At 34.3% G+C, this 18974-nt stretch overlaps 1 protein-coding gene across 6 annotated transcripts in view; it reads right to left on the bottom strand.

The window, feature by feature from the left end:
• The window catches only part of NBEAL1 (neurobeachin like 1), a 155681-nt gene that overhangs the window by 7764 nt on the left and 128943 nt on the right, over window positions 1-18974 (bottom strand). For all 6 annotated transcript variants that reach the window (XM_025278024.2, XM_025278019.2, XM_025278018.2 and 3 more), the window contains 9 exons: window positions 15089-15206; window positions 12233-12330; window positions 9605-9721; window positions 7027-7116; window positions 5616-5725; window positions 4999-5171; window positions 3872-3966; window positions 659-775; window positions 123-284 (listed from right to left, as the gene is read on the bottom strand). In XM_025278024.2, the coding sequence (XP_025133809.1) occupies window positions 123-284; window positions 659-775; window positions 3872-3966; window positions 4999-5171; window positions 5616-5725; window positions 7027-7116; window positions 9605-9721; window positions 12233-12330; window positions 15089-15206 (1080 nt within the window). The remainder of the gene's footprint in view (window positions 1-122; window positions 285-658; window positions 776-3871; window positions 3967-4998; window positions 5172-5615; window positions 5726-7026; window positions 7117-9604; window positions 9722-12232; window positions 12331-15088; window positions 15207-18974) is intronic.

Genomic DNA, 18974 nt, shown 5'->3' with positions numbered 1-18974 from the left:
TAGCAGAGGCAGCAGCTCTTTCCTTTTTCAAAATGCCCCATGTGTACACAATGTATACAACATGGAAAGGAGAAGACAATCTCATTAATGGTCTAGCCATAGTGCATGAAACTGTTACATACCTTGAGAGAGGTACTTTCTTCAATGGTGGAGTACATGACAACATGTCCTTCCCAAGATATAGCCAAATTGGGAATGGTCAGGAGCAGAGAACTCTCACAAGGCGGTCGTAAAGTCCGCATATACTGACCCTTCTGAATGGTATGTATAATCACAGTGCCATCCTACGCACAGAAAATATTAGAAAATAAGAACAGAAAAAGAAAAAAACTGAGTAAGAGAAAGAAATATGGGAAAGGACCTGAGAAAATGATTATTCCATCATGGAATAATACATGTACCTTAGGAAAAATTCCAATCTTGAAATTTCAAATGGCATTTTATTTCATAAACTGGCCTTCTTTTAACTAATAAAAATCTACAAATAGAATCCAGTCTCTTTAAATTTTTTCTTGCTGTATTTTTCTACTTCTGCAAAGTCCTGGACAAACTTCGCATAAAATTTCTATGCTTTTACCAATTCTCCTATATAACATAAATATTTTCTCTGAATTTATATTTAAAAAAAAAATCAGTATTTTTAAAGGTACAGTCTTACCCTTGATCCTGACACTGCCATGTCTAGCTCAGTGCTGATGGCGACACTCAACACCTCATCAGTGTGTCCATACAGAATCTGAAAGGGTTTAGATGCTAGGCCCACGGGAACACCTCCCTAATATAAAAACAGAAAAGCAAAGGTCACTTTCTCGTACACTATTTTCTATACAAAAACTTATACTGTATTTTAACTGTCTAGTCACAAATCAACCCTGCAACTAGTTCTTACCACTAAGTCTATTCTCAGACGTACTTGTTCTTGGATTTCTCCTTGGATTCTCAAATGGTTCTCAATCTTTTCAACCTCAAAAACACACTAATAATATGAAGAGTTTCAAAGCTGATTGCTTTGGATTAATTTTAACAAGTGTATTGTTTGCCCTTTACAGAATTATTCTCCCTTTACTTCAAAGAAACTTTTTCTATTACATCTCTGAATACTTTCTCTTTTTTATTTATTGGAGTCCTATTTCAGGGACATCAATTATCTTTATGCTGACTTGTCTTTGATTTCTAGAACTATCATTCTTTTTCTAATTGCTTTTGTTGTTTCTATTTACATTGATTACCTTAAATCTTTCTTCCATGCTAATAATTTGATTTTTCAGTCACATTAAATTTGTTCTTTGCTTTTTCTGCTTTGGGTTTATTTATAATTGTAATGGTATTGATTTTAATCTCAGTTTGATTCTTCTGCAATCTTCCTTTCATTTTATTATGCTAGTTTATAATTTCATCTTTGAGGTCCTATTTTATTCAGTTAATATTATTATTCTATTCTTCTAATACCACAACTTATTGCAGGCAATCTCTCTGTACCTAAGTTATTTTCTTTATCTGTTCTTAGCATGCTTTGTTTGGTACAGTACTTTCTATGATACAAAATGCTTGAGTAGTTGCCATGGTGTTTGATTTATGATTACCATGGATAAATGTCCAGACTTTCTTCCTCCGTTACACAATGTAGATGAATTCTCCCTGACACTCCATTACTTGGGTCATATCTGTCTTCCTCTAAGAGTATCAGTCTGAGTGCTTACTGTACTCCATCTAATTTTTAAAAGTCAAATAATTCCTATATTATTTAAAGAAGATGGATTCTTCCCAAATTCATTTTATAAAAGTTGCATATCCCAATGTTAAACATGCAAAGATAGAATAAAAACAGATTTCTTTCACATATAAGTAGAAAAATAAAGGACTAGAAAAGAAAATCTTGCTGTAAAATATAACAAGACAGTATGAAGTATAAGGTTTATTACAGAAATTCAAGGATGGTGCAAAGCTAGGACATTTCCCAACATAAGACATTACTTTTAAAAAAAGTAAAAGAAAAACTTATACATTAAACAAGGAAGAGAAACTGGGAAAAACAGCTAGAAAGAACATGATTAGGACTACTAACAAAATTAGAACACAGACTGTGGATCAGATAAAGGTATTGTACAAATGTTCAGTGTTTCAGTTTTGATAACTGCACTGTGGTTATATATAAGAAAGTCTTTGTTCTTAGAAAAGACACACTGGTGTGTTTAGTTGTAAAGGAACAAAAAGTCTCCAGCTTTTAAAATGTTCAGGAAAAAAAATAAGATGGGGGAAAAAGATAGGGAGAGAATGCTAAGGCAAATGGCAAAAATGTACTAGCTCTGTATCTTTTCTGTAAATTGAAATTTTATTAAAACTAAAAAGTTACCATAAAAGAAAAGAAGGTAACTACTGAAGTATAAAAAAAAAAAAAAAAACCCACAAAACCCACAACTAGTGAAACCTAACAGCAAATAGTATACTAAATGGTACAACAGTGAAGGCAAGTTCATCAAAATCAGACATTAAGACAGGAATGCTCACTATAATTTTTGTGCTTTATTGTATTCACTAACAATGTAATAGGGTAGGAAAATGAAGTAATTAGTATATTGGAAAAAGTAAAGAAAATCACTATTATTTTCAGATCACATGAATGTGTATTTACCCTGTTTTCAGAAAATTCAAGAAATACTACTAATAATTATGAGTTAGATAAAAGGATTTGGTAAACTGATTAGGTACAAGATAACTGTATAGAAATCAATAACTTCTTTAGCAATCGTCAGTTAGAAATAAAAACGATTTTTAAAATTCCACTGAAGCAGTCATAAAAAAAAGATAGTTAAAAGTAAACATAACAAAGTACAGGACCAAAATGGGGAAAAAATTATTAAAAAATTTTACCAAAAGAAAGACCTGAAACAAATACAGAAAGACATTTCCTCTTTTGCAATATGAGTAATTATAAAATGGTAATCCACACTAAATTAATATAGAAATTAAATATAATTTCATTAAGACTAAAATGAAATGTTTTGAGGACAGTTAAAATATTTTGAAAGTTCATATGGAAGAATAAAAACTCATAAAAGAATAGCTGAGAATCTTTAATAAAGGAAACACAGTGAGAGGGGATTTGCCTTACCAAATATTAAAACTACTAAAATAAAGTCATTTTCATGTTGACACAGAATAGATATAGAAGAAAGGGAAATCTAGAAAAAGATCCAATTCAGTGGGTAATCATTTGTGTTGGCATAAATGACTTTCTACTCATAAATAAATAAAAGCATGTATTTTTATATTCTATATGTTTATATAATATATATAAATAATGTATCTATATAACTAATACATCTAATATTAAATATCCTATATTATAAAATTTAGAAATGGATTAAAGATTGAAATATAAAAAAATAAGAAAAGTATTACAAGAAATATTTTAGATATTTTCATAAATTTGGAGTGAGAGAAAGCCTGTTTATTTTTCTAAGCAAGGTAGAAAATCCAGAAGCCATAAAGAGAAAGACACTTCCTTGTATCATCATGAGAGTACACAACAAGGTTGATGAAAATTCTAAATTTATAATTTCTAGTTTTTGCACTTGAAAGGAAAATAGGAATGTATGTAAACAAAGACAAGAAAAATAACCATTTTTCTAGAATAAGTTAACAAGGAGCTATCTTTGGAAAGTAATACAAGATAAGGTCATGAATCAGGACAATAAACCTAGGAAAAAAGTGCTGATTAAGACAGAGTAGAATGAGGGGTAAAAGATGGCAAAGGAGCTCAAATAATCATTCAACGTCAGAGAAAAATTCACTGTCTATTAAGACATCTCAGTAGTATCCCCAGGGAGAATTTCTGATCTAAACCCAGAGTATTTTTATGTGTGACTACCTGTTGGGTAATCTGCCATATCATACATGTAGTATCTCTGGAACCAGAAATCAAATGTATTCCACAGTAATCGGTAGCTAAACAAGTCACAATATCTGTAAGAAAAAAGAATGTAAAAAAAAAAAAAATGAAATGGCATAGTTTGACTGAAACAGAAATACAGGGGCAATTTTAGGTTATGTTCAAACTATCACTAAATCAGTTGTTCTAGCAGGGAGAAATGTAGGAATGCCATTGGAAAAGCACTGGGAAAGAGTGACACAGGAAAGGATGTCACTCCAATCATGTAGGAGAGCCTTCTTTGAGCCCACCCTTCTTCGAGGGTGATGACTAGACATAGGGCAAGATATGCCTGTCAGAATCTTGGCATGAGTTTAAGTAGCTTTAAATAAATCCCCACTTATTTTGATACTCTTCTCTGTCCCTCACTCTCTCATCTCCTATTACCTTCCACTACTACTGGAACTACAATCCTACTGAATATGTGTCCCTAACCAAAACAGTACATATTACACCATAAGTTCACAATGTAAAATATATTTTTCCTAAACTGAAAAAACCTGAGCTAAGTGACATCTTGGAAGTCACTGGTACGGAATTAGTAGCAGACTCTATTTCCCTTTCTTAACAGCTTTATTGGGGAAAAAAAATCTACTCAATGATTTATCCTTACATTGAAAAGATTGAGATATTAGGAAGCACCAGATTAAACTATATTCAACAATTTTACCTCTTTCATGCTTTACCACTAACAAAGTAATAGAACAGGTGACTTCTTATGAGAAGTCATCTATGAGACTTAAGAGACTTCTATGAGACTTATGAGACTTCTATGAGAGATTTTTTTTTACCATTTTGTCATAAAATTCTGATTCTATCAACCAATTTTTCCAAAGACTTACCTTAGCATCTTTCCAATACTGTGAGGCTGTATTTAATTTATATGATGCTTAGTATACCCAAAATATATTAGACACTCTTAAAGAAAGAATATTCGTAACACTCCATCAAAAAGTTCACTCAATTTCAAAGGTAAAATTCATACCTTTTATAATATAAGAGGCATGTACTACTATTATGGTTAGAAATTAAAAACAAAAATTTGGGTGGGGGGAGTTAATGCTTACCCATATGTCTGATATTGTGTGAAATAAGTTTGCCTTTTGTAAGTGACATCACTTGAATGCTATTATCCCAGTGTCCAGCACTAAAAAGCAACTTCGCATCATGTGATACTATAAATAGCTTAGAAGTGATCTCCAGCCCTGGAGCAAAAGGGCCATTCATACTACGCTGAGTTCTGTAAACACAATTAAATATTAGACTCTTCTGTAAAAGATCATTTAGACTGATATCAATGATTTTTTTAATCTCTCCCAAAAGAAATAAAAAACAAGTCTGTTCAAATGTTCAATTTGAAATATCTATTAATAAATGATACATTCAGGAAATACATTAACCTTATTAATATTATTAATTAAACAAAAATATATATAACAATATAGTCTGGAGGATTGAGTGTAAAGAAAGTGAGATTGGTGAAGGTGTGAAAAAGATTTTAATCTTGACTTTCACAACCAATTTAGTAAGACTGTCAATTCTGTAAATAGCCTCAAAGGATAAAGACAAGATAAAGGGATGGCAGGAACAGGAAACTTGGGAGTTGGAAATTTTAATCTATTTGCTTTTCTTGGCAATAAGATACTAAAGGTACCTGTTTTGTTTTAAATGTCCATTGACTTACTTAGGATTTGTCACAGTTTGATCCCTGATGAATGTAAAGTAATTAGAAATGTTTCTGTCGTACGGCAGCCAGCCATGGGTTCCAATAATGTGATTCATGCTTAATGTTATCTGGAAAAGAAACACATTCGGACAAACCTTCAATGAAAAGATTAAAGAAAGCAACTCAAAAACAACCAAATGCCCACATAATGTTATTAGCTTTTGTCACTTAGGGAATAATGCAGGATTATGTACTTAAAACATGAGACTCATTAAAAAAGTCTTAAAATAATTCAAATGGTTAAAAAGCTCATGGTTATCATACTACAAAAAAAGTTGTCCCAATGTATCCTCCTTTAGTAAGATTATTTTCCTCAAAATTTCTCAAATACTAGCATCTATTAGTTGGCAGTCAGAAGAAATTAAGGATCAAGTCTTAACCACAAAAATAAGATACTTATCATTTAGAACATAAATCATAAGTAGAATTTATGAAGAACTGTTAAAGAGGTCTCCTTAATAGTAAATATTTACATTAAAAAATGGAAAGTTTTACTCCCCCTTGACGAAAGTGACAGACTTCCAAAAAAAAAATTCAGATAACTTAAGAATTCTGCCACTTTAAAAAAAGTACTTATTATTCTTGTTAATCTTTGAGACGTTTTATCTAAGCAAACACACAATATGCATAATTAGAAACATAGGTCTAACTCTGAAATCTCTACCGTTCACTGTGCTATGCTCAAATTCTTATCATCTCTAAGTGATAAAATAAGACAGACCTATGTTTGGTGAACTTGCTAGGGTCCCAGATCCTTTACTTGCTAGCTTTGTGACTCTGAGCAAGTGACTTCTGAGATTTAATCCTCATCTGTAAAAGGGTAATAATAATAATCGTGCCTGTCTCACAGGATTGTTAGGAGGAGTAAATGACAAAATTCACATACTCACTAATATGTCCTGCAGGTGGTCGGACCTGTATCAATCCTGTATTATATCTCATTTTCACTGCTTTATGATAAATTTTAATATCTAATAAGATGTTATAACATACTTTTCTTATACAAAATTTCCTGGTATTTTTCACATATTTATTATTCCAAACAAACTTTGGAATTACAGAACTACTTAAAAGCTATATAAATAAAAGATACATTTTTATACTTGGTCAAATTAATTCTATAAAAATTTTATCTTTTTTTGGTCATGTTCAGTGGCATGTGGGATCTTGGTTCTCCAACCAGGCAACCAGGGATGGAACCCATCCCCCATACAGTGGAAGCATAAAGCACTAACCACTGGATGGCTAGGGAATTCCCTTATCTATTAATTTTTTAAAAGACTTAAAAAAAATTTATTTTCTCAATTTTTTTCAGTAAGTTGCAATGGATATAGACACGGCAGTGTGAAAAAGGTATAAACCAACTTACCAGTAACTCAGGACTTCCTTGTGACATAAAAGAACGAGACTGATTTTTGGGAACAATTGCCTTTACTAGTGGAATACCATCACTAATTCCCTATAAAATAAAGGACAGAGGTTTTAGTGGCTGGTTCCTCTTATCTTTATTAGATACAAATTATTGAAAACTTCTATTTCTTTAAATAAAGATAAACCCTGTAATATAGCATTTTACTCTATCCAAAACATATTACCAGTTAATTTAAAATACATGAAAGGAATTTTATATTGTGTTTGAATGGCATACTTGAAAGTTCTGAAACCCATCACTTTCTTATATTCCACTATCCTGCCATTAAACAAGGATGCAGATTTCAAGGAGTGTCAACCATCTAAAATAGGCAATGATTTAAAATATTTCTTTTTCCCATGCATACGGACATGAATATAAAGTAGAAAATATAGACTTTATAAGAAAACATTACTCAAATAAGTGAAATGGAAAAACTAGTTATATATTATAGACTTTTCCTTTTGGGTTTAACTTTCAAAAAATAGATCTGTTCCATTACCTGAGGCTCTTCCTGAAAGCCACAACAAAAGAACCAGAAAATAAAGACACTCCTTGGAAAACATCATTTTATTATTTTATTACATTATTACCATTATTATATTACCATTATTTTATTACAATGTTAAAAAGAACAAGGATTTGAAGTAAGTTTCTTGATATGACAATAGTTCATAAATTACAGTTAACATTTATGAGGTAAATTATAACCTAATATTACTAGGTACAAACTACATGCCAGGTGATTTTCTAAGAGTTTTATATGAACTAAATAATTAATCATAACCATCTGAAGTTAGAATATATCTTTTCTCTTCATACTGTGAATTAATCAAGAGAAGATGACTGACATTTACACAAGCATAAATGGAAATGATATCTGAAGGAATCTATTTAATAAGCTCTTGCTTTCACTGCTATATCAATTTTCTTCACCATTTTAATACCTATGACGAGACCTAACAGAGGCCTTCTCTTTTCATATGAGTGAGTGGGAAACACCTTCTTTTATGATGATGAAAAGGGATTAACAATTACTGGTACCCAAGGATATCAACTGCATTCCTTATCCTAATCCAGATACTGGCCCTAGGAAAGCTACCATGTAACTTGGGTGCAGAGAGGGGCAAATGCCACTGCACTGCAGATAGAACCCAGAAAATGCCATAAGTGATTAGATGCAGTTAAAATACTTATCAGAATTACATAATAAATACAGTCTTACATGTCCATCAATTTAGGGGTCAAACAGGAATTTATGGGTTACTCTGTATAGTAAAAAGATAACATAGCAGAATTGAGACTTCTCTCCTTAGAAAGGCTGTTTGCAAGGCTGGCCATTGACTGGCATCAAGGAACTTGGCAGGCAAAGACTTCCTTACATGGATATAAAACTTGTCTTCAATGATGCACATGGCTCACTATGTCTAGACTGTTTGTGCAGACAATCGTCTAAACACCTGCTTTTCTTTGGAGAGTCTAGAATTTGGAATTTGCTAGGCAAAGGGTACTTCAGTGACCAGCCCCCAATAATTTTGTTGGGTGCTGAGTCGCTAATGAGCTTCCCTGGGACACAAAAACGTCCCATTTCACTACTGGAAGAAATTAAGCACCTTCAAATTATATATAGGTACAAAACCCAAAATATTTACTATCTGGCCCTTTAAGAAAACATTTACCAACCTCTGTTATGTTGCATAAGAGTTACTACATGTTCTATGTACATCTTCAATCTATTCTTGATACCTTTTTATCATTTTTCTTCTTTCAAAAGAGGTAATATTATCTGTTCTAACCACATTTACAGGTATGAACGCATTTCACATTCACATTCTGAACTATTCAAAGAACAGCTGACCTTTCAGCAACTCAAGGGTTAGGGATGCCAACTCTCCATCCATTATATAATTTATAGTCAGCCCTCCATACCTGCAGTTCCTCCTTATCTGCAGTTCTGCCCCACAAATTCAACCAACCAGAGATTATGTAGTACCTCTATTATTTACTATTGAAAAAAAACCCATGTATAAGTATACCCACACTGTTCAACCATGTGTTGTTCAAGGATCAACTGTAACTCAATATGTATAAACATTTGAATTTGAACGTACTCTTTCAAGAACTGCATTAATTACTTATCTTGCTTCACTGACTATTCCTTCTGATATTAGCAGTTAACAAGTTGACTCATGGGCCATGTTTTATACATGAATAGACACTACAACTAAAAGTTATTTTAGATTTCCTCTATGAATCATCTCAACTGACACAAGAAGCCATTTAAATCAAATTATCCTTCCTTCTTATGTTTCCTTCAGGAAAACATGAAATTAGAAGAGAGAAAGCCAGGAGAAAAAGTTCAGCAGCAAACAAAACCATTCAACAAGGTTGTTTTAAAAATTCTAAGAACATAAAAGTGAAGAATTATTTACTATTTTGGATTAACACCTATACTCTCCATTAAGGTATAAAAGGGATGTGGAAGTGAACAGAATTTATAGAGAAAATCCATTGATATTATCAAGTTGGAGATTACCTCTATAAAAAATGACTTGAGTTCAGGGAGGTGTTGAAATAGGTTAAAGGTTGAAGTGTCTGTTTTGGCTTGCTTCTGCACTGCTTCCTCTGCTGATAATCTAGAAGGGTGTGGTTCCTTAAAAAAATTAAGGAAAAATAATTCATAATTACATTAAAATACCTCTCATTATATTCCCTCATACATACTGGACTCCAGCTTCAATGGATTACATTCTATGCACTATTGACAACTTGAACTACTCAGACAATTCCCTCAGCAGAGTTCGGCTCTCTTCATTCCTAGAGAAACCCTACTTCTACAGTCTTTCTTATTGATATCTCCCTTGAAATTCTAAGTCAGAAGTAATTACTCTCTTTCATTATTTTCCTTTGCACATTACATTATTTAGCATTTTATTCAGTACTTATTTCTTTTTATGTTGGTTTATATATAGTTGGTTATGATCTTTTCCAACTAGACAACAGGTATCTTAAAGTAAGAAAGTAAATCTTATTCAGTTTTGGATTTTAAACATGTAGAAGAGTATCATAAATATGGTACACGCTGATGTATATATACTGGTAAACTTAAATGGATTATTCAAAAGTCAAAGTTTATAAAATGGGTGAATCTTTATAATTCTTGAAATAAGATCTGAATGTCCATATTATTGGAATTGAATTACAGATATTGCTGCATTGCTTTTCAAATAAATTATTATTATTTCTTAGATTTTATGTCACAGACAAAAGACAGTATCACCTTTTTAAATAAGAGAATTACAAGTCAAATTAATATTCCAATGCCACAGTTAAAATGTAGAATAGAACTCTATCTAAAGAGGATTCTTCTGTCTCTATTGTAAAATATTGCTGTTGTAGTTCAGTCACTAAGTTGTGTCTGCCTCTATGCAACCCCATGGACTGCAGCACTTTTTCCTGGAGTATGCTCAAATTCATGTCCATTGAGTCAGTGATACTATCTAACCATATCATCCTCTGCCATTTCTGTCTCCTTTTGTCTTCAATCTTTCCCAACATCAGGGTCTTTTCCAATGAGTCAACTCTTTGCATCAGGTGACCTAAATACTGGAGCTTCAGCTTCATCATCAGTCCTTCCTGAATAGTCAGGGCTGATATCCTATAGGACTGACTGGTCTGATCTCTTTGCAATCCAGGGGACTCTCAAGAGTGTTCTCTAAAATATTAAATCATGGGAAATATATTTGGCAGCTCTAATTCAATATTTAGCTCTCAATTAACCATGGGAGTATTCACTTTATTTGAAATCAAAAGCTTATTTTTAATGACTTTTTTTATTATAAAAACTAATGCACACTACCCTTGTTAAAAAAAAAAAAAAGTTAAGCTGCTGAAAAATTACTATAGAATCTATTTTAAAGTCCAATGAAGTGTTCTGTTATTCTGTTACTTTTACCTCTGACTGTCAGCAAGCACTGATTTCAAATATGGATATTCTGTAAAGATCAATATTGGAGACTTCAAATAAATCGTTGCTAATAAACAGTAACAATTATAAAGCTCAGTCTGATCAATGAATTAATGAAGAACATCTATAAGTCAGAATTTAGATATACCTTTGTGATTATAGCTATGGAGATATCAATTCAACAAATATTTACTGCACACAAATTATATGCAAGAAAGATACAAAAATGATTAAAAGAAGGTTACTGACTTTAACATAGCTATAATATAGTGAGGCAGATGGAGAAATAAACAACTAAGTCAGAAAATGTCATAATTAGGATGTAAACAACAACCTACAAGAACTGGAAAAATGATCTACAAGTTCAACAAGGGGGCTTACAGCTATTAATTCAGAGGAAACATAGGATGGCAGAAAGGCTTCAGAGTTAAATGATCAGGCATCCAAATTCTGCCCCAGTCACATTCTAGCTGTGTAAAGGTGGAAAAAGTACTTGACTTTTCTAAGGCTAGGTATTAATTTCTATGAAATAGAACTTTATCATCTAAAAAAATAAGGCTAATTTTTGAATATTTACTGTGAGGGTTAGGTAAATCACTTAGCACAGTGCTAGCATAGGACAGTATCAACTTAATAAATGCTATTATGTATTCTTCATTTCTAAATTCATACTAACAAAGATAAAAATGTCTTTGCAAACTAATATTAGACTAACCTCTATGATAATTTTTTTTCCTTCTCTCTCTCTCCTTTTTTCCCTGTGTGGACAAACAGGGATTGAACCGGTGGCCCCTGCACTGGCAGTGTAGATTCTTAACCACTGGATCGCCAGGGAAGTTCTCCTTCTCCATTTAAACAAAGGAGGGAATACTAGCTCACCTGACAGGGACCTTCAACCTCACCTTTTCCTCTCAGGAGATAACTAAATAAATGTGATCGGCTTTTTGAGTAAATATAAATCCTCTGTGACTCAAGAGAAATTGACTGAATATGTGGATTTCGACTGTAATATTTTGTTATTCAAAATAGGAAGAATCATTTAAATTTACTTTTTTTTAGTCACAGTATAATTTTTTCCAAATTCTAGATAATTCTGAAATAAAGTTTTAAATCATTAAAATTACTGAAAATAATGGTAGTACTATTTCTTAGCAATTAACTTCTAGACTTATGTAATTAGTAAATTTTACGCTTTACCTTTAACAGTTGACAAGGTGTTTGCCCAAAATTGTTAATCATCCCTTCTAAGGCTTTTCTTTCCTTCTCATCTGTTAAGGCATCCAGATCCACAGCTCCTAAAACCAAGAAAAATAAGCCAAAACAGTGAAAACAAATCAGTAAGCCACACAACTGTTTAAAATATCAGAGACTGATTAGTATATTTTCAACAAAATATTCTGAATGGAAATAAGTAAATTTTTTAAAAATCAGTAACACTTCAGATATTAAATATGCATAAAAATAAATTCCACCCACTATTTACAACTAAAAAGGCTTTAACCAAAAGTTAACTATAAAAGTTTCTATAAAAGTCTATAAAAGTTTCTCTTGGAAAAATATAGACTATACTCATTGTACACCTGATTGCTTTCTTTATGATAGTTAAGCTGAAACAAGTGTAAAAACCACACAAAAACGCTGCTATACTGTCTATCTAATAAAAGTTGGAAAAAGTGATGTTCTGGCAAACTGATTATACCAAGTCATACTTAATAGGGATTGTTACATGGCTAGTATTTGACCAAAGTAGGTAAAATCTGATTTCAAAATCTATGTTCCTAACCACCATGTCAAACTGATTATACCAAGTCATACTTAATATGGATTGTTACATGGCTAGTATTTGACCAAAGTAGGTAGTCTGATTTCAAAATCTATGCTCCTAACCACCATGTTATGCTACCTCTCTACAAAACTGTTACCAAATGAACCAAGTAAGGTAAGATAGAACAAGCTTGTCTTTTTACCAAAAGTCAAGTGGGCTCTGTTGAATTCACAAAACTTCATACTATTCATGATCTTTAGAAGTATTAGCTCTATGGAAGGATTAGAAAAGAACTCCTGGACTTCCCTGGTAGTACAGTGGATAAGAATCCGCCGGCCACTGCAGGTGACATGAGTTCTATTCCTGATCTGTGAAGATTCCACATGAAGCGGAGCAACTAAGCCTGTGTGCCACAAGACTGAAGCCCATACGCCCAGAGCCTGTGTGCTCCACAAGAGAAGCCACTGCGCTGAGAAGCCCATGCACCAAAACGAGGAGTAGCCTCTCTCATAACAACTAAAAAAAACCATGTGAAGCAACAAAGACCCAGAACAATCAAAAATAAAATAAACAAAAATATTATACAGAAGTAATTCTTCTTAAGCCTTTCAAAGCCTTCAGAAAATGCACTTGATTCTCAGCTAGACATCAGAATGTTGTTTAGTCACTAAGTCACCTCTGATTTTGCAACCCCATGGACTGCAGCACACTAGGCTCTTCTATTCTTCACTGTCTCCAGAGTTTGCTCAAATAATGTCATCTTACTATCACTGGAAAATATTTCATTCATAATTCTAAAAAGTCTTCTATAAACTGTGTTAACAATTTAAAACTGTACATTCAGACTTGCCCGAACAGGACACATATGGCCAGAGATCAAAATATTTAATGCGACCAATATTTGATCCTTATAATTTGATTTGCATACATGTACTGTTTTTTTGTTGTTTTTTTTTTAAGCGGCACTCTGGAGAAGGAAATGGCAACCCACTCCAGTATTCTTGCCTGGAAAATTCCATGGACAGAGGAGCCTGGCAGCCTACAGTCCATGGGGTAGCAAGAGTCAGACACAACTTAGCAACTAAGCAATGAACACAGCAACAATGGTAAATATTTACCTCTTATTTCCATCAGTACTCAACCCAACTATTTATAGCATCAAGATGAAGCAGATTCACCAAGGCTTCTCAAGGATATTACTATCCAAAAGGGTTGGGGTTGCTCACACTTAAAAGACATATGAGGCCCTATTATCTCAACCTTTACATTCATTTTCATTCATCCTAAAGAAAACGTGTTCAGAAGTTCTAGTACACATTTGGTACATAATAATTCCATGATAGTTCATAAATTCTACATGTCCCTTCAATAAAAATATTGTAGTTATTTCTGTCATTTCTTCCCAGCTTTAAAGCATCTCAAATTCCTTATGTAAGATAGAATTTATTTCATTAAAATATTTTATGGAGATATTTTCCACTCAAGTTTAAAGAAAAGTTCAATCTTCTATGTTAAAACTAAGATGACATTTACTATGAATCTCTGGTAAGAGATAATATACAGTAGTTTTGGTGCTGACAACTCATTATATTTTCTTTCCACTGAGGCCAAGTAGATTTCATTCTCCATATTTTGAGTCAAATCGTGATCAAATGGATGTTTAAATTTAGAGATGGGATAAATGAAACTATTGTTTTAAAAAAGCACTCTTTCAAATACAAAAGGTCACTAAAGCTATTTTTTAAAAATTTTGTGGGTTTTTTTGTGGGAGGAAGTGAGCTTCACATCCTACTACTCCACCATCTTGATAACCCCCCACAAGTAGTTGGTTGGTTTTCTTTTAATTAATTATTTATTTTTAATCTTTTGGCTGTGCAGGGTCTTCATTGCAGTGCATGGGCTTTCTCTAATTGCAGCACACGGGTTCAGTTGTTCCACAGCATGTAGGATCCTAGTTCCCCAACGAGGGATGGAATCCACGTCCCCTGCATTGTAAGATGGATTCTCAACCACTGGGCCACCAGGGAAGTCTCTAAAACTATTTTTAAAATGTAGTCTTTCTCATGTTAAATAGTTATGTCTAAAATACCATGTATAAATACATATTAAATAATATTTTCCCTTTTTTTGATGGACTCCTGTGGCATGCAGGATCTTATTTCCCTACCAGGGATCAAATTCATGCCCCTTGCAGCGGAAGAACAGATTTCTAACCACTGGACAGTCAGGGAATTTCTAATAATATTTTCTATCAACAAAATACAAGAAAAAAGTATATAGGCTTATACCTTCGTAACTACAGTAATAGAAAACATTGAGTGCCTCCACTGCAGCCGGCCCCCTCTGTTTATAGCCAAAAATCAGATCTATCCATTCATGAAGATGAGCAGAAACATATTCGGACTCCTAGAAAGAGAACAAATTTAATCATTAATATAGTTACCTTTGACTACACTGTAAACATAGGTCCTTTGAAAAAGTAAGAGCGTTTGAAACATTTCCACATACAAATATTAATGCTATAATAAAATTATCTCAAAATGACACTAAGTATATATCTAACATCTATTACAAATATTGACTATATTCTATCGAGGAAAATGTAAATATCATATTTACTAATATTTATTACATAAATATCTCCTAACTATTGGGTGAAAAAATAACATATATTCTAATAGCCCAAATATGAACAACAAAAAAAATTAATGATAGCTGTAGAAAACATTTTTCTTGTGAAACTTCTACTGAAATATTTGTCTAGAAATTCAATTCCCTCTGTCCATGGGATTTCCCAAGCAATAATACTGAAGTGGGTTGCCATTTCCTCCTTCAGGGGATCTTCCAGACCCAGGAATCAACCCCCCAGTCTCCTGTGTCTCCTGCGTTCCTGGCAGATTCCTTACCACCAAGCCATCGAGATCAAAAGCGTGGCTACAAGACAATCTACTGAGATGTCAAAAATCTGAGGTTGTGTGTCACAGACCCATTTAACTAGAAAATAGAGCCTCTTAAGATTGTTAAGAACATTTTCCTGTTGTAGCCTCCCCCTGAGCTCAAAGGAGATAATGGACAATCTTGTTTGTGGACTGTTTTTTGCCCAATAGAGTTGATTTATAAGAAACCCACAACATTTTAAAAGAAATCGCATTAGTTCAAAATGAGAAAGATAAAAACTGTTCAAAAAATAAGATTTTTGGCTTCCAACTTACTATGAGGCATGTTAAGTTGCTCAATCGTGTCTGACTCTTTGTGACCCTATGGACCATAGCCCACCAGGCTCCTCTGTCCATGAGAGTCTCCAGGCAAGAATACTATAGTGGGTTGCCATACCCTTCTCCAGCAGATTTTCCCAACCCTGGGACCAAACCCACGTTTCTTGAGTCTCCTGCATTGCCAGATGGGTTCTTTACCACTGGCTTCCAACTTAACTATGATTAGGAAAAGAGGCTGGCAAAGATACTCTTGTAAAAACATTTTTTGTTTTAGTTTTTATGGAAAAGAATGACTCAGAGCAAAAGCCCAAACGTCTGAGGGTAGAACAAAATGATCCATGGAAAACCAGTTATCATGGAATAGCAGTGGGCTATAAAGGAATTGGTCTTCACGACCAAGATAATCATGATGGTGTGATCACTCACCTAGAGCCAGACATCCTGGAATGTGAAGTCAAGTGGGCCTTAGAAAGCATCACTACGAACAAAGCTAGTGGAGGTGATAGAATTCCAGTTGAGCTATTTCAAATCCTGAAAGATGATGCTGTGAAAGTTCTGCACTCAGTATGCCAGCAAATTTGGAAAACTCAGCAGTGGCCACAGGATGGAAAAGGTCAGTTTTCATTCCAATCCCAAAGAAAGGCAATGCCAAAGAATGCTCAAACTACTGCACAATTGCACTCATCTCACACACTAGTAAAGTAATGCTCAAAATTCTTCAACCTAGGCTTCAGCAGTACGTGAACCATGAACTTCAGATGTTCAAGCTGGTTTTAGAAAAGGCAGAGGAACCAGAGATCAAATTGCCAACATCCAATGGATCATGGAAAAAGCAAGAGAGTTCCAGAAAAACATCTATTTCTGCTTTATTGACTATGCCAAAGCCTTTGACTGTGTGGATCACAATAAACTGTGGAAAATTCTGAAAGAGATGGGAATACCAGACCACCTGACCTGCCTCTTGAGAAATCTATATGCAGGTCAGGAAGCAACAGTTACAACTGGACATGGAACAACGACTGGTTCCAAATAGGAAAAGGAGTACGTCAAGGCTGTATATTGTCACCCTGCTTATTTAACTTCTATGCAGAGTACATCATGAGAAATGCTGGGCTGGAAGAAGCACAAACTGGAATCAAGATTGCCGGGAGAAATATCAATAACCTCAGATATGCAGATGACACCACCCTTATGGCAGAAAGTGAAGAGAACTAAAGAGCCTCTTGATGAAAGTGAAAGAGGAGAGTGAAAAAGTTGGCTTAAAGCTCAACATTGAAAAAACTAACATCATGGCATCCGGTCCCATCACTTCATGGGAAATAGATGGGGAAACAGTGGAAACAGTGTCAGACTTTTTTGGGGGGGCTCCAAAATCACTGTAGATGGTGACTGCAGCCATGAAATTAAAAGACGCTTACTCCTTGGAAGGAAAGTTATGACCAACCTAGATAGCATATTCAAAAGCAGAGACATTACTTTGCCAACAAAGGTCCGTCTAGTCAAGGCTATGGTTTTTCCAGTGGTCAAGTATGGATGTGAGAGTTGGACTGTGAAGAAAGCTGAGCACCGAAGAATTGATGCTTTTGAACTGTGGTGTTGGAGAAGACTCCTGAGTGTTCCTTGGACTGCAAGGAGATCCAACCAGACCGTTCTGAAGGAGATCATCCCTGGGATTTCTTTGGAAGGAATGATGCTAAAGCTGAAACTCGAGTACTTTGGCCACATCATACGAAGAGTTGACTCATTGGAAAAGACTCGGATGCTAGGAGGGATTGGGGGCAGGAGGAGAAGGGGACAACAGAGGATGAGAGGACTGGATGGCATCACTGACTCAATGGACATGAATCTGAGTAAACTCTGGGAGTTAGTGATGGACAGAGAGGCCTGGCGTGCTGCGATTCATGGGGTCGCAAAGAGTCGGATACAACTGAGCGACTGAACTGATAAAGGAACTGAGAGCATGTCCAGGCTAGAATTCTGAACTGCTGTGAACAGTTAGAAGTTCACAGTAAAAAGGAAGAAGTTAGGTGCCTCTGGTTTCCCTCTCCCTTTCAAATGTTAGTGTCTATTATAGTTCTCCTGTCCTTATTACACTACTGTTGTTGCGTGGAGGATTAACTTGTATCTACTTCAGTCTTCAGATCCAAGAGGAGATGCACTGGAGTAGTTTCATCCACACATGGGTTTGATGTAGATGACTAATAAGATTCTGGACTTCAGGCCTCATGGCTTTCTGTGGGGGTCAGCAAAACTACTGCTTGTGGGCCAAACCTTACTGGCATTCAGATTTGTAGATTAGTAGAAGACAGCCATATCCCATTTTCTTTTGCACTAGAATGGCAGAATTTCAACACACACTAAACTTAGAGCTAACAAAAATATTTACTACCTGGTCCTTTACAAAATGTCTGCAGAACCCTGCCTTAATGAGGTGGGACTGTGGGAAGCTCTTAAGAGGAAGTATGCTCATTTTGCATGCGGAAGGAATGTAAACACTTCGAGGCCAAAGGGCAGCCTCTGTGTGGTGGATTAAAGATAGTTGCAATTCTTTCTCACTCCCACCATTAAGAGATGGGGTTTACTTTCTTTCCTCTGGAATCTGCACTGATCCTGTTCTATTTAACCATTAGAGAGGAAGGCATATGTGGTACAGTGACAGTTCACAGCTTAAACCAGATAGTTCACAGGAAGCTTCTGAAAAGTTTCTGCCTACTTAAAAAGTTATATTATCTTTCAGAGTTGTGTTACTTTTTCCCCCAATTCTCTATTCATGCATGGGGTTATTGTTTACAAGTATAAATCTAGAAGAGAACAGCTGACTCATTGGAAAAGAGAACAGCTGATACTAAGAAAGGTTGAAGGCAAAATAAGATGGTGACAGAGGATGAGACAGATCCACTCAATGGACATGAATCTGAGCAAACTCCAGGAGACAGTGAAGACCAGGGAAGGCTGGCAT

This window comes from Bubalus bubalis, chromosome 2, assembly GCF_019923935.1.
Source record: "Bubalus bubalis isolate 160015118507 breed Murrah chromosome 2, NDDB_SH_1, whole genome shotgun sequence".
Taxonomy (NCBI): domain Eukaryota; kingdom Metazoa; phylum Chordata; class Mammalia; order Artiodactyla; family Bovidae; genus Bubalus; species Bubalus bubalis.
The sequence above is the reverse complement of the archived record's forward strand: the minus strand, read 5'-3'. Positions and strand labels throughout refer to the sequence as shown.